The sequence below is a fragment of the Pithys albifrons genome, chromosome Z (genome assembly GCF_047495875.1).
Source record: "Pithys albifrons albifrons isolate INPA30051 chromosome Z, PitAlb_v1, whole genome shotgun sequence".
Lineage (NCBI taxonomy): Eukaryota > Metazoa > Chordata > Aves > Passeriformes > Thamnophilidae > Pithys > Pithys albifrons.
The window spans coordinates 11036604-11058053 of record NC_092497.1 but is presented as its reverse complement, the minus strand read 5'-3'; the positions used below and the strand labels follow the sequence as shown (position 1 = coordinate 11058053).

The 21450-nt window shown below is 42.3% G+C and overlaps 1 protein-coding gene across 3 annotated transcripts in view; it reads left to right on the top strand.

Annotated features, from left to right (window-relative positions):
- PDZD2 (PDZ domain containing 2) overlaps positions 1-21450 on the top strand; it is a 138348-nt gene extending 116898 nt beyond the window's left edge. For all 3 annotated transcript variants that reach the window (XM_071579877.1, XM_071579876.1, XM_071579875.1), the window contains 7 exons: positions 329-473; positions 2812-6364; positions 6998-7115; positions 11161-11262; positions 13574-13844; positions 15795-15929; positions 17226-21450. In XM_071579877.1, coding sequence (XP_071435978.1) covers positions 329-473; positions 2812-6364; positions 6998-7115; positions 11161-11262; positions 13574-13844; positions 15795-15929; positions 17226-17392 — 4491 coding nt within the window. In that variant the 3' untranslated portion in view covers positions 17393-21450. The remainder of the gene's footprint in view (positions 1-328; positions 474-2811; positions 6365-6997; positions 7116-11160; positions 11263-13573; positions 13845-15794; positions 15930-17225) is intronic.

Here is a 21450-nt window from a genome sequence, read left to right as displayed (position 1 = left end):
CAGTCCTGAAGAAGCCAGAGCTGATTCATCCCAATTCATTTAAGTGAAGAAGGCTATGTCCTCCATCCTGATACTGGTCTCTCAGAGAAACCAGCAGATCTTTTGACCTTTCTGTTTTAGATTGATCTTTAATTCTCCTTCTGGCAGAAGCACAGTCTGCATTTTATTTACATGTTGGCAAACTGACAGCAGTGATACCTGTGCTCTGCAGGGATGTGAAATGGGGGATGTTGCTCACGAGCTATTAATTGCTTCACTGAAATCTTTGCCCCTGTGACGAGGCTTCTGATGTGTATTTGTAATTTCCTTGGGTCTTTCATTGCTTCAGGGATCAAAGGGCAAGATGGCTGTAGGAGATGAGATTACTACGATCAACAGTATCCCTGTCAGTAAGATGACGTACGAGGAAATCTGCTTGCTTATGCAGTGTCTTCCCACATCTGTAACCCTGGAGATCCAGAAAGCGGCATCAGGTGAGAAAGTAGTTTTGCTTTCATTCCATTTTTTCTGGGTACCAGTGAAGAAAATGCCCTTGGATCAACTGGGTCTGACCTTAGAATCATAGAGTCATAGAATCATAGAATTGATTGGGTTGGAAAAGACCTCAGAGATCATCGAGTCCAACCCTTGGTCCAACTCTAGTCCATTTACTAGATCATGGCACTCAGCGCCACGTCCAATCTGCGTTTAAAAATCTCTAGGGATGGTGAATCCACCACCTGTCTGGGCAGCCCATTCCAATGCCTGATTACTCTCTCTGTAAAGAATTTTTTTCTGATATCCAACTTAAATTTCCCCTGGCAGAGCTTAAGCCCGTGCCCCTTTGTCCTATTGCTGAGTGCCTGGGAGAAGAGTCCAGCCCCCCCCGCCTTCTCCTGCAACAGCTTCCCACATGGATCCAGACAAAAAGACAAGGGATGTTGTGTCTGCATTGATGAGCCAAGCAAAGCACTTCATCACCAAACCAGGCTTCAGGAGCCTCCCTAGTACCATGATGAGAGGAGCAAATCTACTCCTTTGTGAAGCTTTCAAAGTCCCCACATAGACTATGTCACTCCTGCCAGCATGTGCAGAGGTCTGAGTCATTTCATGCAGACGGGGAGCTAAAACAGCAGTGCTTCTTGTCTTGACAACCTGTTTTATTGCTGTACCTTTTCATTAAATATATTGACCCTTTATAATCAAATCTCTCTGCCTTAAATCTAAAGTTTAAGTTAGATTTTTATGAACGGCTAAAAGCCTCTGCTGTTTCTTTCTTTTTTTCCTTCCTTTCCCTTTCGTGTTTCAGAATTCTCTGAAGTGCAGGTAGATGAAACAGAAAACCCGAGAAAACTAAAATCTTACAAAAGTTTATTTGTATATTTCTTTATAAAAAGGATTCTAGTGTGAACTGAAATATTTGATACCTCCTTACTTTCTGCTCAGTCCTGATTTATGCTGCTACAGCAATATATGGATCCCCACAGACTGTACAAATTATGTGGTGTGGAAATGAGTGTTTGAAAAAGAGAAGCACACTTTTCAAATTCAGGAAGAACAAAATATTTTGCTTTGTTCTAGCTTGTGATCTTTGTGTACCTATTAATACCTGGTAACCTAAAGTGCTTCCAGATGCTTGACTTCCAGTTGTTCTTTAAAGGAATTCCAGTCTTGGCAGTCTTGTTCATGTTTTCTTAAATTGCTGTGGCTTTTGCATACCAACAGCACTGGGGTAAGGGCATGTTGGCACTCCTTTATTAGGTATCTCTTCTGCTTTACCCTTCCCCTCTCCGTATCCCATTGGCAGAAAAGAGAAGTCTCTCCAGTGTGTGATACAACATGCAGAAGCAGGGCAGCACTTGAAATCCTAACCTGGCTGCTTTGCTCTGTGGAGACATCTTTCCCTTTGCTGACTCCAGGAAGAATCAGAACTAATTACCTAAGTACAATGATGTGGATAATCCTGCAGGTTTGTGCAAGAAGTACAGAGATGTGCAGGGATATTTGAATGAGCAGGAAAGGATACTGACACTGTGAATAACCTGATCTTCTCCATGTGTTTTCTCGCCCTCCTGTCATAGTAACTAGCCTCTGGAAGGCAGCTTGAATGGGGATGCATGTTTCAGAAGCAGTGGAGAGAGGAGGAATTTGGTGCTTAGCTTGAAGTGCTGAAAATGGAAGTTATGGAGAAAGGGGTGAACAGAAACATGTTTCTGAAGTGCAGCAGTGGCAGGGAACTTGGTGTGTTGCTCAGAAATGGGTTAAACATGTACTGGAAGCGAGGAAAGGTCTGTGCCAGAAATGCTGTAAAGCCCATGTGTCTAATGGGTGTATAACATCACACATGCATGCCACATTAAACACCTACAGAAGTGCCAAGAGTCAAGTTCTTTATGCACAGATCATCACTGTGTTGTCTGCTCACCTTTGCTATGTCAGGGCTTTCTGTGCTCTCTGGAGACGCTGTGGGAGACTTCTATGATCAAACAAGTGCTGAAAAAGTGGTGCTGCTCAGCGTGACTTACTGCACGCTGATACTTTGCTAGTTGGCTGCTTGACTGTTGCAGTTTCAAAGATGAGAATTAAACAGATCATGACAACTCACCTTGGACAAGTAGATTGCTCCCTTCTGCGTTCTACTCAATTACACAGGGCTATTATTAATCTGAGTTGTTGTAAACATCTTTACAGAAGAGGAGGAGTGCAAAGCAAAAGGAAAACATGTAGTCTGACTACATGGGTGTCTACTTTTGTAATAAAACCTGGTGTTTTCTGTATCACTTTGTATATCTGACAGGATTTTGGTCTTTTTTTTTTTTAATCATGATACAGCTGTCAGCAGATTTACAAACCTCATCCTGTCTCCAGGGGTAGACAATCAAAATCAGGCCAATGTCAACAGCGTCCTTGCAAGTGAGGAAGAGCCGACTGCTTGGAAGAGAGAAAGAGCAAGTTTGCAAAATACTGTGGGTGGCTGCGCAGCAGAGAGAGCAGCACTGCCACCTGATGCCATGAGCAAAGACGTGCACAGAGGTGCCGCGAAAAGCAGTCGCGAGGACTGTGCTGCCATCCCTGTCACCAACATCGATGACTTACTCAGCCAGATGGGCACTCCAGAGAGCAGGGCCCCGCGCACCCCGTCGCGCGCAGAAAGTCCCCTCCGAGATGAGTACACCACGATGTGCTGCTGTGGCACCGATGAGGGCTGTCCCGGGTCTGAGCCACGAGCAGCCAAGGAGGAACTGCTGGACAAAACTGTGAATTGTGGAGCTAATGCACAAGGGGTTTTGGGGCTTTCTGTGTTGGACTCCATTAACACAGGCAAACTTTTTACTGTGAATAAAAACTCTTTAAATAACTATTCTAGGAATTTTAGCAGTTTAAGTGAAGACGAGTTGCCTGCGGCAAACTCTGTGGACAGGAAGAGAAGTGACCCATTTGCAAAGTCTATGTATGGAGCTGCAGAGGATTCTCACTCAGATGCAGAGTCTGTCACAGAAACGTTTGACGGTGCTACTGAGATGTTGCCTGGGCAGTGTGCTGCTGCCAGTGCCTCTGCAGTCTGTACTGTAACAGAGTCAGATGACGAGCAAATTGAGATTTGTTGCACAAACAGTGAGCCGCAAAAGCCTGCACAGGAGCAGCATCCCATGCCTGGAACAAGCTCATCCTCACTGTCCCCACTGCAGCCTTATGGCAGCAAAGTTTTGCAAACTGAGGACTGTGCAATGTGTGGGTCACTGGAGACAAGCATCAACAAACTAGGTTTGGAAGATCGTAGTGGTCCCAGTCCATGTCCTTCACAGTGTTCAGGTATGTCTTCTCCATCCGTGTGTTCTTCCTCAGTTTTCCTGCCAGAAAAAGATGTTCTGAAGAATTCAGTCAGTATCCCTGAAGTTTACTCTTTCTGTAACAATGGTGCCTTACGTACAGAAGAACAGATGGATTTGGGGAACTGTAAAGGACATATGAAATGCCATGAATCCATTGAAGAGGAAGGGTCTCTGCACTGCAAAAAGACAGGCTTTTGCTCTGCTAGAAATGTTGGTGTCTTGGAGAACAACTTGGTTGAGAAAGAAGGATATCATGATGAGCAGAGATCCAAATCTGAAAGCGAAACAGTGGTTGATGACTGTAATCATGCTATTAGTTATTGCTTGGTGAAGAAAGAAACCAACAGTTTGCCCAACTTGACTAAACCAGACAGCAATCATATGAATGCATCATCAACAAGAGGAATATCACTCAGGTCTCCCTTTCCCATTAGATCTAAAGATCCAAAGGCTAATGCAACTCATGACTTGTCAGGGAAAAGTGAGAAAATTAACTCTGTGACTTCAGGAAGGACTTCAAATGGAAAAGTCCAAAGCTCAGGCACAAATCACTGCAAAGGAGCTGCAGTACCGCACAGCCCATCCTCACAGAAAAAATCCTGTCAGGAGTCTAAGGGAATGGCACAAAAAAGTATAATGGACACCCTTTTAAATAATCCAAAGGCCAAAGCAGGACCAAAGCTAAAAGGGTTCACCATCAAAAGCAAAGCAAAGACAAATTCAGATTCTACTGGCAGTAATTCTACCAAAGTGAATGGAGCTGAACAGAAAAGGGCTTCTGTTTCTCCGCAGCTGTCCCCAAAACTCCTGGGAAAGAAAACACCATTGACTCATAATTCACCTACAAACCCAGATCCTGGCAAGAGCATTTTCGCAGCCTCAAGAACTCTGAAGTCAGAGCTAGGAAATAAACCGTCTCTCATCATTTCTGAAGATTCCCCTCTGCCTCTCCTGAATGGCACTGGCAGCCCAGCAGCAACTGGAGAAATGAAATGTGGCTGTGGAGAGCTAACATGGGGAAAGCCAAAAGAAAAGATTTCCATGCAGGCTGTGGCATGTCAGAGTAAGGGTGCTAACGTGGATGATTTCAGAGCCAGAGACAGTCAGTCCAAAGTCGCTTCACCTCCTCAGAGGATACCAAAAGTTGAGTATGTTAAAGGGAGGACTGATAACACTGAAACAGGCCTGAACACAATCAAGAGCATTTACAGTGCAGATGACCTTAGGCAATTAGATCTACAAAACGTAGGACCATCTGCTGGAGGCTGTTCTTCATTGAGGTCTCCGTCAATTCAGCAGGAGCAGCTGGAAGGGCAGGAGATCCAGCGCACTTTCATTGAGGTGAAGCTTTCCTCATCATCATCCCCTTCCTCCTCCTCCTCTGCCTCTTCCTCACCAGCATCATTTTTGCAGCTGCCTTTGCTGGAGAAAACAGAAGAGGTGAATGCAGAAGTGCCTCGGCTGACTGAGGAGATAGGGACCATGCAGTATTTCCCAAAAGCAGGTGCTGCTGGAGACAGACATCTCTGTGGCTTGTCAAAACCTGTGACGAGGACCTATTCAATGCCAGCCCAATTATCGGGTCACTTGAGGGAAGACTGCCACGTTACAGAGGTTCATCCTGTGCAAGGCCCCCAGGGCCATGCTGCAGAGGAGAAACACCCTCAGGGGATGTTAAAGGTAGTTCACCTGCAGAGTGGAAAGGAGCAGGTGCATGCTTCCAAAAGTGCCCAGAAGGTACATGACACGTCCCCCTCAGCCAGTGACGTCAGCTACCCCACCACTGAGAAGCTCAGAAGCTTCAGGAGGAATTACTACTACTATGAGCTGAACTGGCCGCATGACCCTATTTCATCCTTCTCTGTCAAACAGAGAATCAAATCCTTTGAAAACCTGGCAAATTTTGACCGGCCTATTGTGAAGGCCATCGACATATGCTCATCTGCAAGATTGCCCCTTGCCAGGAGGTCATGTGGTGGGTTGGCCACCCCATCCAACTCTGCTGAGACGCCGTGGGCGCTGCGGCGCAGCTTGAGTTCCTATGGTGGCAGCCCCAGCCCAGCCAATGCCATGGCCAAGTCTCCCTCCAGTGCAGAGCCTGTGCATGTGGCAGAGGGTGACAAAGGGGACAGAAAGCCCCAGAAAAGCGAAGAGAGCAGCTCTGGGCCAGATGTGGCCACCTTCCCCACCTTGACCTCACAGGTGCGCCGCAGCCGAGGACTGGGGCGACCGCCACTGTCCCGCTCCAGGCTGCGGGAGCTGAGAGCCCTCAGTATGCCTGACCTGGACAAGCTGTGTGGAGAGGGCTTCTCAGGCCCGCCGCAGCCTGCCTGCTTCAGGACAGAGCTGGAAATCACGCCCCGCAGAGCCCTTGGCACACCTGGCCAGAACGGGGCAGCTCTGCCAGCCCACTGCAGCCTCACGGAGGCAGGTGGGATGGGAATGGGTGCCTGCAGCCCCCGGGACAGTGGCTCGGGAACACCAGGTTCTGCCTCAGATGATGACATGCTCCATGGCAGCTCTCTGGATAGAGAAAACAGCTGGTCCATCAGGTTGGTGTCATCTTTTGCTGTTTCATTTTCATCCCTACAAGCCCTCCCCAAGGCAGAGCTTCTGCTTTGTGCCAGGTATGGCCCAAAGTACGTTTCAACTGTGGCTCCAACCTGCTGTCCCCTCCCATTTCAGGGTGCCATTCATGCTCCTGATTCCTTGGAGCTCCCATGCCGCTGTCTCTTGGCACCAGTGTTCCAGTACAGGATGAAACACTTTATCCGGACATGGCTGGGCTCCTTTTCCACATCACCTCTAGCTGGTTTTGGTCAGTTTTTGGCCACATTACAGCACAGCAGCGGTGGTGGAGGAGAGGCTGTGCAGCACTGCCTGCCAGCACAGCCTGCGGTGACAAACAAGCTGTTTGTCCTGCCAGAAGCAGTCTTCAGATGTAGCTGTCTCTTTGTTAATGTCTCTCGCTAAAACCTTTGGGAAGGATGAGGGGAACAGAACGGAGACTGATTTTCAGAGTAAACAGTCTTCTCTCCCCCTTCCTGTTCTCCCAGTTTTCACATTTCTTACCAGTTTTCAGGATTTCTGCTTTAGCATTTATCCTAATGCAACTTACACTGTATACCTGAAATGCATCTCTACAGAGTCAAGAAGTATAAAGTGCTTCTATCTTTTCATTTTAGTTTGGATCAGCTCATTGTCTCAAGCCTGGACCAGCAAAAACTGCAATCTGTTTTGTCAGCATTAGTACCAAAATGTGATGTTGCTGCTGTGCTACAGGAAGTCAAAGCACAAGTAAAGGTAAAAACCAGAAGATAAAACTAGGTTATTGGTGGATTTTTTAAGGGTTTTCTTAATGGCAGACAGAATCTTTTCCGAACACTTTCAGAGTTTCTGCAGTAGTTCTGTGGTAGGTTACTATATCAACTGTAGCTGGTGTTAGCTTTACTAATGCTGGGTTTTGAATGCCTGCTATAAACCCAGAATAATTTTAAATGGTTTTTTGTATAAGAAAGTTCAAAAGCAGTTTTGAGTCACAATAAATAACTTAGTTTAAGGGGAGAAGTATGCCTCCAGCTGTGTTTGCCAGTAGTTGCACATCAGAATTTAAGTTTCCACCAGCCATCTCGATCAAACTCAATTTCCCCATTGTACAAGGGAAGCTCTGTTCCACTCTTTGCCTGGAAGCACCTGCCTTTTCCTGGAAGCTGCAATCACAGAAATTGAATTAATTTTGTTTAATGCTGAACTGGTGACTTGCAACACCAGAAAGCAGCTACTAGTGGGTTTGTAAAAGACTCCTATGACCTTTTTGTTCTCTTCTGTGGAAACTGGTTGTTGCATCAAGACAACCTGCTTCATTATCTAGATGTTTGAAGGCAGCCTCCAATCTAAATGACTACCAGAACGTTACTTCCCTGTTTTCAGTGTTTCTGTTTGTAGGATACATCCACATCCTTCTTAAATCAGAACAGAAATTGAAAAATAGTGACAGCACTGAAAGGGAAGCTGCCATCTGGTCTTCATAACTGCTGGCTGAGCTGCATCTAGAGTGTTCCTTGAGTCTTATTCTCAAAAACTTCTATTTCAAATGTAGAAGAGGCTTGGGGGAAAAGAACCTCCTCAAAATATCCACCTTTATCTCCTTCCAGAGGATAGCATAGCTAAAGCATGCAAGTCTCAAAGCTTGGTGATCCAAGAGGGTTCACTCGGTTTACTGATAAAATTAGGTTTGGATTGTACAGCTGGCCAAAGGTAAATAAGTGTTCTTTAAAGTATTTTGCATGGGGTCTTGGAGAGATTATATATTTATGCCACTTTTCAAGGCCTGAAAACTCAAATATTTATAAAGCTGAATGCTTTTTGGAATGCACTCCTTGTCTGCATAGTTTCTTATCCATATTTAAGCCTAGTATGGCACATACACTGGAAAATTTTATGCTGTTCAAATGGTGGATTTTGAATCTGCAATAGAACAGTTCTTCATAGTTATGCAGTTGCTGAAAAATGAGATAGAGTGCCTGATTTGGACTGAGAACTTCCCTGGGAAGAGTTTGTCATTATCTTTTGCTCTGAACAGTTCTGAATTTATTGTTAACATTTAATAAAGGCTACTAAAAAAACAACAAAAAAATTATAAAAACCATCTTATTTAGGTCTCTCTGACTGGTATCTTTGACTAACAGTCTAAACAGAGGTGATCACTGGCGGCCTGGTTTGTCCATTGTCTGTCCAAGTAAAGCAGTAAGCATCCATTGCCAGGTCTGTGTCCCCAGTGGTATGTGTGCTGGCGAGGGGCTGCTTTGAGTGCTGCGGAGGGAGGGAATGCATGACCTTGACAATGAGAAGCCAGCGTCCACACTGTCTTGTTGACTGGCCCAGGATATATGGTCCATGGATAATTGTTGTAATTTGAACCTCTGACTTTTTTTTTTGCTTCTCCAAGTGTAAGCAAATTAAGTTGAGATATCAAAGGGTGGAAAGAACCTGACCTCTTGAATAAGAAGGGTTGCTATAATACTTAACAGTCAAAGATATTTGCGTGTTTCCATTGCCCTGTCTGCACTTGGAAAGAGGCTAGCCTAGATACTTGACTGATTTTAGTATTTCTAGCCTAATGTAAAGCTGTTCTCACTTGAGCATAGGTGAGAAGGGTCTTAGGATCTACAAAACATTGGGGACAAAGATGTTCATCCCTGGCTGCTCCTCTCTCCCTGATGCTGATGAATCAATGATGTGGAGCAGGGTGGCATCAGTTTCTGTCATTTGCTCTGAGTATTGTAGGGATGCCTCTGATGCAGGAAATCTTCCACAGACACTATTGGGCAAAAACCCATGCAGTATTGGGCAAAAAAACATCAAGTGCAAACCAAGCATTTGACTTCTGTATTCTGTGGTTCCCTGTGCCATTTGAAGCAAGATTAAAAGGCAAATGCTGAGTTAATCTGTTGAGTTTAGTGGACTAAATATGTCATATAATGCTAAATATATGACATATATAAGAGGTTGGTTTCTAATGATTTGCTATTAGTTTTAGTGTTGGCAGTTTCTGGAAATTACTAATGTTGAATGGGATCCTGGGGAAAAGCTGAGAAAGCTGCTCTCTACTCGCTGTGTCTGATGCTCTGTGCCACAGGTGGTTACTATCCTCTTGCTCCCAAATTCCTACTTGCAGTTCCCCTTACACCATAAAATGTGGTCTCTGTGACACAATGCCAGACCTGCTGGATAGGAATGCTTCTCCCTCAGTTCAGGAGCTGTTGACTGTAAAAGGCAGAGAGACCCTGCAGAAAGACCTTGACCAATACAAGGGCTGGGCAATCACCAACTGCATGAATTTTAATAGACAAGTGCTGGGTTCTGCACCTGGGAAAGGGAAACCCTGGAAGTACGGACAGAGTAGGGAATGAAATACTGGAAAGCAGTGCCAGGAAAGGGATCTGGGGGTCCTGTTGGATGGCAAGTTGAATATGAGTCATCAGTGCCCTGGCAGCCAGGAAGGCTAACTGTGTCCTGGGGGGCATCAGGCAAATCATCTCCAGCTGGTTGAGGGAGGGGATTGTCCAACTTTGCTCTGCACTGGGATGGCCTCACCTCGAGTCCTGGGTGCAGTTTTAGGCACCACAATACAAGAAGGATATAAAACTCTTAGAGAGCATTCAGAGTAGGGCTATGACGATGGTGAAGGGGCTTGAGGAAAAGCCATGTGCAGAGGGACTGAAGGCACTTGGTGTTTTCAACCTGGAGGAGACTGAGGGGAGAACTCATTGCAGTTACAACTTCCTTGTGAGTAGAAAAGGAGGGGCAGGAACTGATCTCTGCTCTGTGAAGGACCTAAGGGAATTGCATGAGACTGAGTTAGGGGAGGTTTAGATTGGGTATCAGGAGAAGGTTCTTCCCCCAGAGGGTGGTTGGGCACTGGAACAGGCTCTCCAGGGAAGTGGTCACAGCACCAAGCCTGACAGAGTTCAAGAAGCATTTTGATGACACTCTCTGGCACATGATGGGATTCTTGGGGTGGTCCTGTGCAGGGCCAGGAGTTGTATTTTGATTATCTTCGTGGGTCCCTTTCAGCTCAGGATATTCAATGATTCTACAGTTCTGTATTTTGGCACCAAGCCATCATTTTGAAGAAAGCAACTTTACACCTTTGTTCTGGTCTGGAACCAAGTTCAGCCCTGGTGCAAACCTGCACTGATCCCTTTCCTGTGCTGGATGCTCCCATTTCTACAACAGCACAGCTTAGTCATATCTAGATCACTGATAGACTCCTTACTTTTATCTCCCAAGCGTAACAGTTTTTTCTGCTGTCCTACCTGACCTTACCAAGCTTTCAGTATGTAATCACTGCCCCTTGCAGAACTGTCCAGTATTGCTGAGAGGAGGTTGATGCAACTGCCCTACATAACTGCCTTTCAAGAGGAAGGAGAAATGGGATAGCAAAAGTATTAGTGATTCCCTGAAGAGAAAGGTCCAGAAAGGTATATGGAAACTATTGTGTTTTGAATGGAAAATACTGAGCCATGCAAAATTGTTACCACCTGTGAAAATTAGGCTGCCCAAGGATTAATGCCATTTCACTACCCTAATTTTGACTTTAATTTCTATTCTTGCACTGACTGAAGAAACCTTTGCTGTCACCTGAGTTCTCCTAGATGCCTGCTACTCATCTGTAGCATGAAGAGAAATCCATTTAATATCTCAGTTTCAGTTCCTTGAGTGGCTTTTTTTTTCCTGCCATAATCTGCGGGTACTGGGAGTTTATAATTTGTGTGAGAACTTGGTCTTGATCTTTTGATTTGGTGTTTCTTCTTCCCTTTCTCATGAACCTCCATATTTCTGCTAGAGCAAAGAAGACACATACTTTGTAGTCTTGCACAAAGAAGAAGGAGCTGGCCTTGGATTTAGTGTTGCTGGAGGAATAGATTTGGAACAGAAATCAGTCATGGTAAGTGATGGCTACAAGTAATTTTTTTACAGAACTCACTTTTTAAAGCAGGCTGGTGATTAGATTAATGGTCATTCATCAAGACTCACTACAAGTCATTTGCAGTCACAAAACATTGTCTCTCAGAGATGGCAGCATACCATCTGCCACTGAAATCACAGAGTGTCTGGGAAGCATAATTTTTATTATTGGAGACAGATACCAATTATGTTTACAGTCTTTAAAAATCTGTTGCCCAATGGGATGGGCTAAATCTAAATCCTGTGCATGTAAATAAAATTCTCCATTTCATGCAGTTGCAGCACATGCAATCTTTTCAGAGGGACTTTCACTTCCAGCCTTTGAGAGTAAACACTGTGCAGCAAAGTTTTTGATGATTTTTCAAATCCTGAGTCTGATTGTTTCAGACCTCAGCAAACATTTTGCATTTCACATCACAAGTTTGTTTTGTGTTATTAAGACCTATGGGTGGGCAGTAAATGAGGGTTGTTGTTTTGTTTGGTTTTTTTTCTGAATCTTGTCCAGCATTCTGAACCAGACATACTGTGTCCCATTAAGTGATGTTGGTATGTAAAAAGTGACACAGACACTGTTGCAAAACAGATCAGTGAGACAGAAAACTGCTGTCCCATGTGACAGTTTCTTTACTCAAGATACACATTTAAATTCTCAGTGATCCATTAAAGTGCTGAGATTAGAAGAAGGGTTTGTCTTCAGTTTTGGGGTCTGCCCTTGTAGGAGTCTTCCAGTTTTTGCTTTTAGACAAGACCAATATAAATAAGTGTAATTTATATTAAGCTGTCATTAAATTACGACATGGTCACAGTCTAGAGAATGGAATCTACTTCTCATTATCGAAGTTGTTCCCTGTCTCTGGCCCAAATAGTCAAAGTGAGCAAGAGGAAGGCTCAATAGTGTACCACCTCCTGAAGTTCCTAACCTAGAGACTGGAACTCTACCTAAAGAATGAGATCTTGAGGTCTCTCATGCTGAGTAACTGATTAAGTCTTTCTCCTGAATTCTGTTAGCCATAAGACCAAGGGAGCATCAGCTCCTACTCTTCCCAGATCCTCTTTGTTCAGTGTGTAAAGCATGCTCCTCACATGGGAAGCATTTTAATGTTCTTGACCTACTGGGATTATGGGTCCCAGTTGGATTTAGGGTTGCCAGTGGGTGCTGAGGTTCTGTTATGTCCACACTTTGGCGCAGAGATAGAAATGCCTGGTGAGGGAAAGCAGCAGATGTTTTGTACGTAACTCCTGTATTCCACTTCTTGTTTGTATTTGCATGTGTACATCTATTATTGAAGCTATTATGCCAGCTTTGAATGCCTGCTTAGATTGGCTGGAAATGCATTTCCTTGAATCTGTAGGGTTGTGGTCGGTGCCTGTCTCAGCATGGACCTGCGGTGAGAGGGAGCAGGAGCCAAAAGGCTTCTGATGCCTTGCTGTGGTCTGGGTGGTAGGGTAAACTCCTAGAGAAAAATGCAAAATTGTGACCACAGACTTGCTACCTTGAACCTTTGACAGGAAGACCTAGAACTGTCTCCATGGGAAACCATATTCTGGCTTCTCAAATTACTGTGCCTAGTAGGCAAGTCTTAAATACTGGGTCTTGAGTCTTTTAGTCAGTTCTTTTCTGTAAATGACACACATCAAAAGTTGCTGGAGTTTATTCAAAGTTTAATCCATTCTGAATAGAGTATTTTTTGCCTAGAAGAATGCATTTCAAGGCACTAAATCAGCCCTCTGCATCTGCTTGCATGGTATTTAATCAGCCAGATTGAGACGAACAATTAAATATTTGTACAGCTGCAGTAAGTCAGAGCCTCTCTGTGCACAGATGTTTAGAAGTGTGTGTTTGAAAGCAACATAGGATGCATGTCCTAGTGAGTGGAAATGGGGTAGTACATGTCACACACCACAGCGTTCTAGGTGGTTGCTGTAGCAGGGATGTGGTTTTAACCTGTGTGTCATTTGATACATGTTAATTGAAGACCTTTGAGGAGTTTAGTGAAAGCATAAGTGATTTGTGATATTACATTTCCTAACTGGTTTTGGTTATTTTTGGCTTAGAAATGACTGTGCAATAATATCATCTTTTCCTGCGAATTTCCCCATCCTTAACTGCAGTTCTGTCCAGTCACTTAGTCCTTGATATTTAAGGATATTCACTGGAGCAAATGTTATTTGGTATCCAGGCAGTGGGCCCTGACTGTAAACTTTGGTAGGGTGTTTGTGCTCACCTTGGCCTGTAGAACACTGTGTGTGGTCATGAGGCTAAAACATACTTGTTAAAATCTTCCTTGTAGGTCCACAGAGTATTTTCAAAGGGAGTGGCATCTCAAGAAGGGACTATCCATCGAGGAGATCTTGTTCTGTCAATCAATGGCAAGTCTCTTGCAAGCTCAGTCCATGGGGATGTCCTGAATACTCTTCATCACGCAAGACTGCACAAATATGCAGTCATTGTCATCCAGAAGGAAAAAGACAAAGCAAACAATTTCTCCAGACTTGAGACATCAGCTACTGGCAGAAAATGTGTGGGGTCTGGAAAGGATGTTTCCATGGAAATAGGAACAGGTATGATCTTTGTCCAAGAACAGTTGGAAGGATTCCCTTGCAGAGCAGACTGAAGGGAAAAATGTCCATGTGTTTTAGGTTAAAAGCGTCTGTGCCTTATGTGATCGAAGGGAGCAAATGAAATTACCTTTAGATTTTATTTAGTCTCTTTGGAGCCTAAATGAAGTTTGGGTTTGTTTTTTTTTTTAATTGGCATGACCAGGCACAAACTTAGAAGACATAATTGAGGGTGTAATCCAGTTTCTACTTAAGTAAGTGATTCCACATATTCTTCCAATCCAGGATAAACTTCTTTTAAATAATAACAGCAGTCAAAGCAAAAAGGCACACAACAAAAAATAATTTAAAAAATAAAAAATCTCAAAGAAAACCTCATGGTCTGCAGTTTGTTATTCAGGGGAACTTAACTTGTTCTTTGTAATAGCAGGTTTCATACTGTTTGTACTAAAGAGATAGAAAAATTATTTTGATATTACAGTAAATGGAAGTAAGCCATATTGAAGTCAGCCATCTCACAGGAAACTAGGAATAAATGGTTTAAGCAGAAATGTATCAGTGAAATAGTAAGTTCATGTTCAGGAACAAGTCATCATTTTTGTGTGAAGGCTGCACCTGAGGTGGTACAAAGAGATCTCTGAATTTTTTTGTGGATTTAAGACCCAAAGCCCTTTGGTACCTGCCAGTATTACACTGCTTGGGAGCAGGAGATGACCTGCTTCAGTCCTGCACTGCTGCAGTTTCCCTGGGAGGGAGTGAACCATTGTTACATCTTCGTGCTGAGAGAATTGGTGAGGTCTTTACCTGCCTTCCAGGGTGACACCAGGCACTGAGCTCAGACCACCTCAAAACCAGGACATGATGCTGCCACTCACCCATTTTGAAGTCTGTTGGCTGTAATCATTACTGTTTGGAGGGTTCTTTTTTCTGTAGCAGTTTCTGTTGTTTTATGCTTACACAGAGTTTTATGATACAACTTTGTAACACAGCTTAAAAAAAAATAGAGAGCACTCTGTAAATAAATCGATCAGCCTTCTGGAATTGCTCCCGTGGATATAATACATGTAATTACTTCAGAATCATTTTCTACTAAACTCCCTGTGTCCTGCACCCTGAATAAATGCAGAATGTCTGCTGGCTCCAGGCACTAGGGGGCAACAATATCTCATGAACAAGATAATGTTGGATTATTCAGAACATGTTTTCATCCTTCAAGGCAAAGCACATCTCTAGAGGTTTTAGATAAGATTTAAAGTCATTGGAGATAACTGTAGCAGTAATTTGTGATAATGCAGACTGCATAATTTTTGCATTCACACAGAGCAAATAGGGTCATGCTTTCCAAAATTGCAGATTTATTTCATCCTAAGTGAAATTGTACTTTATGTCAGCTACAGCAATATTGTGTTTCAAAAATATCTGCTATGTAGGAGGCAGGGTGCAACTACAGCAAATGATGATAATATCCATAGATATGAGACCAGAAACAATTCTTCACTCTAGTGAGTGATTACAGATTTTTCCATGAGAGGATGGAACGTGTTTGCTTAATGTACATTTCATTCATTACTGTTATTTAAAAAGATATGACTCGTTTAATAAGACAATAGGAACAAATGGAAAAAAAAAAGATGCTCTATACTCAATACTTCATTTTTTCAGTGATTTTGTTGATGTTTAGAGTATTTGCTAAATTTGGTAGGTACAATTTTTGCCAAAATAAGTTGCCTTGGCAGGTGTTTCTTGAACATGTAAAATGAAAATGTCATTATGTCTCCCATTCACAGCTACAGTGACACACATTCACTTCTGAGAAACCAGGTGACATGTCCTAGTCTAAATACGAGTTAAATGCTGAATTGCCTGTCACTGCAGCAAAACTAAAACCAACAAAACACAACTTGCAGTTTACTGTTATCTGCATAACAAGATGCTGTCTATATTCTATTGCAGATCCAAAGCTGGATATGAATGGTGCCATCTGCGTTGAATTATTGAAAACTTCTGCTGGCTTGGGATTCAGTCTTGACGGTGGAAAAGCTTCCATTACTGGAGATAAGCCCTTGCTTGTAAAAAGGATATTTAAAGGTACTAACAAGCATGCAGTGGATGTTGTCCAGTTTTCCTTTTGTGTATTGTACAGACATTTTAATTATTGTATTTAATGGCCTTTAAAGCAAGGGTGTTTCTTGTGGACCTCGTTGATTACCACTCACTAGCCAAAGTGGTCATTAGGGAAAAAAACACTCCTGGGAATGGCTAGGGGTTGCATCTGCCAGTAAATGTGGAGCAATCTGCTTTAGTAAATATGATGGATTTCCTTCCTGGGCTTGTCCACTGTTCTAGACATTAGATTGCAGCAGCAATAATGACCTGAGACATTCATGTCTCAAACAATTCTCTTTTCTAAGAAATGCGTGGTGCAGATAATCCATGTGGTTCTGAAGCGCCACCCTGCATTATGCCCAATTATTAATTTTACTCTATTTTTGTCCTTTTTTTATAATGTATTAGTACTAGCTTTTGCTGAGGTTATATGATGTTTGTATTCAAAACCTGCCTATCTTGGGAGCTTTCTTTGTTAGCATGTGGTTAAACTTATATGAACCATATATGGAAAGGAAACCAACCCCAGAACTATGCTGTGATTTTGATATGTCATATGTCAGTTTAGTCAATTAGGATTACTTTTGAGTGATTTATTCTCTCATCAATACAAAAATCAAATAGGTATTTCCTGCATTGCTTATCAGTTTTTTGTGTGTGTGTTTGATTCCCCCTCTTTAGAAATGGATTCTTAGGGTAAAGAGCATGTTTAATTTTTTAGCTCATTAATTTGCGTTCTTATATACAATCCTTTTCCCCTCCCTGTGACATGGCTGATGTGAGTTTAATTATCATTATAGAAAACATGCTTTCATCAGCAGTGTATCTCTGTCTAGGATTTTTCTGTGTCTGGTGTGTTTTTGCTAAATTAGCTACTTCTATTTGGTTTATTCATACCAGATTTTACAATATGTTGTATTATCTGCTTGTTTCCCTGTTAAAATTCCTTTTGAGAATATACATCCATGCCACATACAACCTTCATGATTATTTTATCAACCAGGTTTTCTTACAGCTACAGAGGTGGTATCAAACACATTTCATGTAGTTAGATTGTTTCCTTCAAAACCAGACACCTTTTCTAAGAACAAGGATTTATCGTGGTTAAAAGAACCTTTTCTGTGAGATGCAGCATGCGATAGGTTGCTAGAGCTGAGCTGGTCATAAGTATTTTGTATTGAAATTGTTACAGTTGGAAAAATGGTTTAATTGCTGGTCATCACAGTGGGTTCACTTTTTTTTATTCTAACACTGACTTTTCCCCCCTTTGGCTTCTAGGTGGTGCTGCAGAGCAATCTGGAATCATAGAAACTGGAGATGAAATTCTTGCTGTTAGTGGAAAGTCATTACTTGGCCTCATGCATTACGATGCCTGGAACATTATTAAATCTGTGCCTGAGGGGCCTGTTCAGTTACTAATCAGAAAACATAGAACTGGAGTATGATGGAAGCACTGCATCTAATCACACTTGCTAAGATAAACCATTTAAAACTGTCTAAAAGCTGTCTGTTTCTAAAGTCACACAGAAGTGTCTTAATGCTCTACAGAGAGGTGCTAAGAGCCTTGGAGAACCACTGAGCAAGCATGTGATGAGCTTCATAAAAATCTCACCTAATTATTGGGGATGAAGGAAGCCAAATGTTAGAGACAATTTTATATTATGTGGCAGTTTCATTGGAACTTCCAAGACCTCTCCTGGGTTTGATTTAAAGTATTTTTACTGAGATAAATAACACTGTGCCTGTCCCTGATATTTTTAGTATCTGCAGAGTGTTGGTAGTAGAACTTGTTGGTTGCCATCCTGTTGACAAGGATGAGTTTTCAACTGTACTATATCACTTAGCTGTAATAAGACTTCAGGACACTTACTTAGGGTCTGGTTCTTTTTTTGTTGTTGTTGTAATAAGAGAATGTCTGGAACAATCTCACTTTATTCTTCTAAGTGCAGTTTTGCTAAAAATGCATGACAAAAGAGTATAATTTTGCACAACTTTTATGCCTAAAACATGAGCATTTTATTGCAAAGCTGAAAAATCCTCTTAAAACTGATGATCTAACTCAGCATCCACCACAACTGAATCTGCTTCTAGATGCAACTTGTATCTGAAAGCAGTTGGCGTTATAGCAGCAGAAATCTGTAAGAAAAAATCAGGTCCAAATAATAGGTGATTGTCCATCAAGGTGTATACTGAGTTATTAGATGTGTGTAAAGTGGGGACAATAAAAATCGGGGTCTGAATTTTCAAATTTATGCTTCTAATGTTAGGCACCTATAAAATATATATATATTTTTAAAAGGGGGATAATTTCAACTTCTGAGCACTTACAGATCCCACGGACTTTGGGAATCACTAAGTACATTAAAAGCCGGGCTACTTCTATTTGACTGCAAGAGGTTTAAGGCTGCCCGACTTGAAAGATTCAAGCTGAAAAGTGGTGATCTAAGAATGGGGATTATAACAGATTAAATCTGAGCTGGCCATATTTGTGGTGGCTTTTAACTGGTCTTCTTTGTTTTCTCCTGTCCAGTACTTATTTTTGCTTATGTGAGAGTGGGTGAGGATGTGTGGGGATGACACAAGTGCACCCAGGTGTGTCAGGATTGGGCTGATATTGAGGGTTCTAGATGGTGAAACTGAACACTATTTATGTAGGTGGGAGAAACCATAGTGTTGGATACAGAAAAAGAGAAAGGGTTGCAGTGCCCTGGGCTCTTCATTTGGGTGTTTTCACCTCTACTCACATAGAGGTATCAGTAGCAGCCCATGCTGCTGAGTGTTACTTATAGTCTGCTGTGCTGGGAGGAGAGTGTATGGGTGTAAGAGATTAGACTCTGTTATTTCTCTTCCTACATCTGGGATAGCTAAACAACATAAATTATGTACAGGAGGAAATGGGCCAGTGTCTTTATCAGCTGAGAACAAGTTGTTTGTTCCGTAGTGCTCAGGTTGTTCATCACATTGGGCTGGAGACTCCCTGCAGCCAACGTGCCCAGGGTGAAGAGCTCTCAGCCTGGAACCAGTCCAAGTCTGAAGTGCTGCCTACATCTATAGTGAGCCAAGACACTGAGTACTGTTATGAAAAGGTCTGGGCTTGTCACTTGGACCTACCCCAAGATCGTACTATAGTTCAGTTTGTTTACTTTTATTCAACAGTGCTTGGAGCAATTGCTTCCAGGTTAGTGTAGCACTCACTTGGGTTCATTTCTGTGACAGCTTCATTAGATTGGCACTCGTGATGCGCAGAGGAAAATTCAGTTCTGCGAGGCAACCTGAGACCAGATAACAGAAAAGCTGTGCAATGTTTGCCTAAAAATGAATAGATGTAACTCTTTTTCAGTGACATATTAGCATGTGAATCCAGGGAGAGATACAGCTTTTGGTTACAGGAAAGGCAATACTGTGTGTAGTCCTACAGCTCCTTTGCCTGCAGGTACAGTGCTGTGAGATGACTGGAGAGTTGGGTCTCCTGTGAATCCAAAGCTCAGCTGTTCAGTCAGGACTGATCCTTGCCTCCAGTCACCTCCGTGGTGGGAGAGGCTTCAGGAGGATGCAGACATAGGGCTGGAGGACCACACTGAGGTTCTAGGCCTGTGATAGTAGAGGTTACCCCTGCAATATTTCATATTTGCTGAAAAACAGGGAGAAGACTTTTGGCAACGACAATTGAATGGTGAGGCCTTGTTCAAGAATGACCAAAATACGACTGTAATAGCGTGTATAATAGATAAATAAAATGCATGTGGAATTTAATGCAGCGTAGTGAATGCATACCTGTATAAGTATAATACGTGCAAGTGCAGTACTGACTTTTTGCTACTTTAATGTGGTAAATCACAATTGTGTTTTAGGAAATAGCTTTTTTTTCAGTCCACAGTCTAAAATTTTGGAGGTTCCATCGCAGGGAGGCATATATCTCCCTGACTCCTAAACCAGTGTGAGCTCAAAGGTAGTCTTCATTTTGTAAATTAAAGTTAATTTGAGGTGTCTTAAGATGATACGTGGTGGATATTTTCAGATGCTTATTTGCAGGTACTGTTCATTGTGAGTGATTTAGAAGGCTTTCATTTTTCAGTAATCAGATACTGTTCGGTATTTTATTTATGCACGTAGATAAGTGTTGGCTGAGTAACAGCAAACAGAAATGGGGATTTTTGTGTGTGATTCAGTAGTGGCTATAATTTAAAAGATAGGTTTAATGTTTTAAATCTGATAATAGTTACCATGGGTAGGATGATAACACTTCTCTACTAACATTAGAGCAAGAAAAAGAATAGTATTTAACCCTGTTTCTGTTCCTGAAAATACCTTTTTTGTTTGTTTGTGAAAAAACAAGAAACATCTTTACTGATGCTACTGGTGTTGATATGATTACAGTAACATTTCCTGATATCTCAATTGGGGTGACATTCCCCAGAAAGGCCCTAGGATTTATGCATTATGGGTGTCTGCTTTATTACAATCAAGATGGGTAGACCAAGCAGATGTAGTAAACCTTTGGTTACTCACCTGGCAAAGTAAATGTTATTTTTTGAGAACCTGGTTGAAATAAAATGAGAAAGGGCGTTGCATTAGTTCATCAGTATTCAGTAGGTTCACAACCATTTTTGGCCTTGCTGTTTGCGTATAGGTCCCCATGGTGATTCTTTGCCCTACAAAAGTGTTGGCCAAACGTCAGGAGAGCAGTGACTCCCCAGCTGCATCTTGGAAGACCAAAAAAATCAGGATGCAATTATGCACTTCTTCACCAGGAAGCCAGAGGCATTCCAAACAAGACAAATTTGCTCCTAGATGGAGAAGGTCTGGTAGAGGGGTTTGTTGCATCCAGGCCCTGGGGCAGCTGAGGGTGCGCATCCTGGATATGAGAGCGGTGCAATGCTGCCATTGCATATTCTGCAGCCTTTTGTACCTGGAAGCTCTTTCCAGTTTCTGTAGTAACTGCATCTGCATTAAAACCTCTGAGGTTAGGCCTAAATTAAGGAGGGAAAAAACACTTGATTGCTTTCTTGCTAAAAAAATAATAGGAGGACAGGTAAGTATTAAGAAACTGTTAAGTGATTCATATTTCCTAATGACCCTCACTTAAAATTAACCCTGGTTAATGTTCTGCAGTGGTTCTTGTCAAATTTTGAAGGAAGTGTTCCCAGATGGGAATGTTTACCTGTTTCTGTGTTTAGGTTATGTAAATGTACAAGTGAAAATATTGATGAAGAGTAGACTAGCTCATGAGAGAAATGGGGATCCCACTGTAGGTAGATTTTGTGTGTTAGTCTGATACACTTATTGTATGATATTGTATAGTTACACTTTTATTTATATAAATAAAACTTCTTTTAATGAAAACTGTTTAATATGCCTTGTATATTATAAAAAAGTCAGTGCAATAACATGAACTAGATTGTACATTTTTCAATTTGCTGTCTCTTTTATGTAAATCTGTATCGCCATAAACTGTTTTGCTTGGGTTTTTTAGTGATTTTGAAAATAAATGGTATCCTTAGTA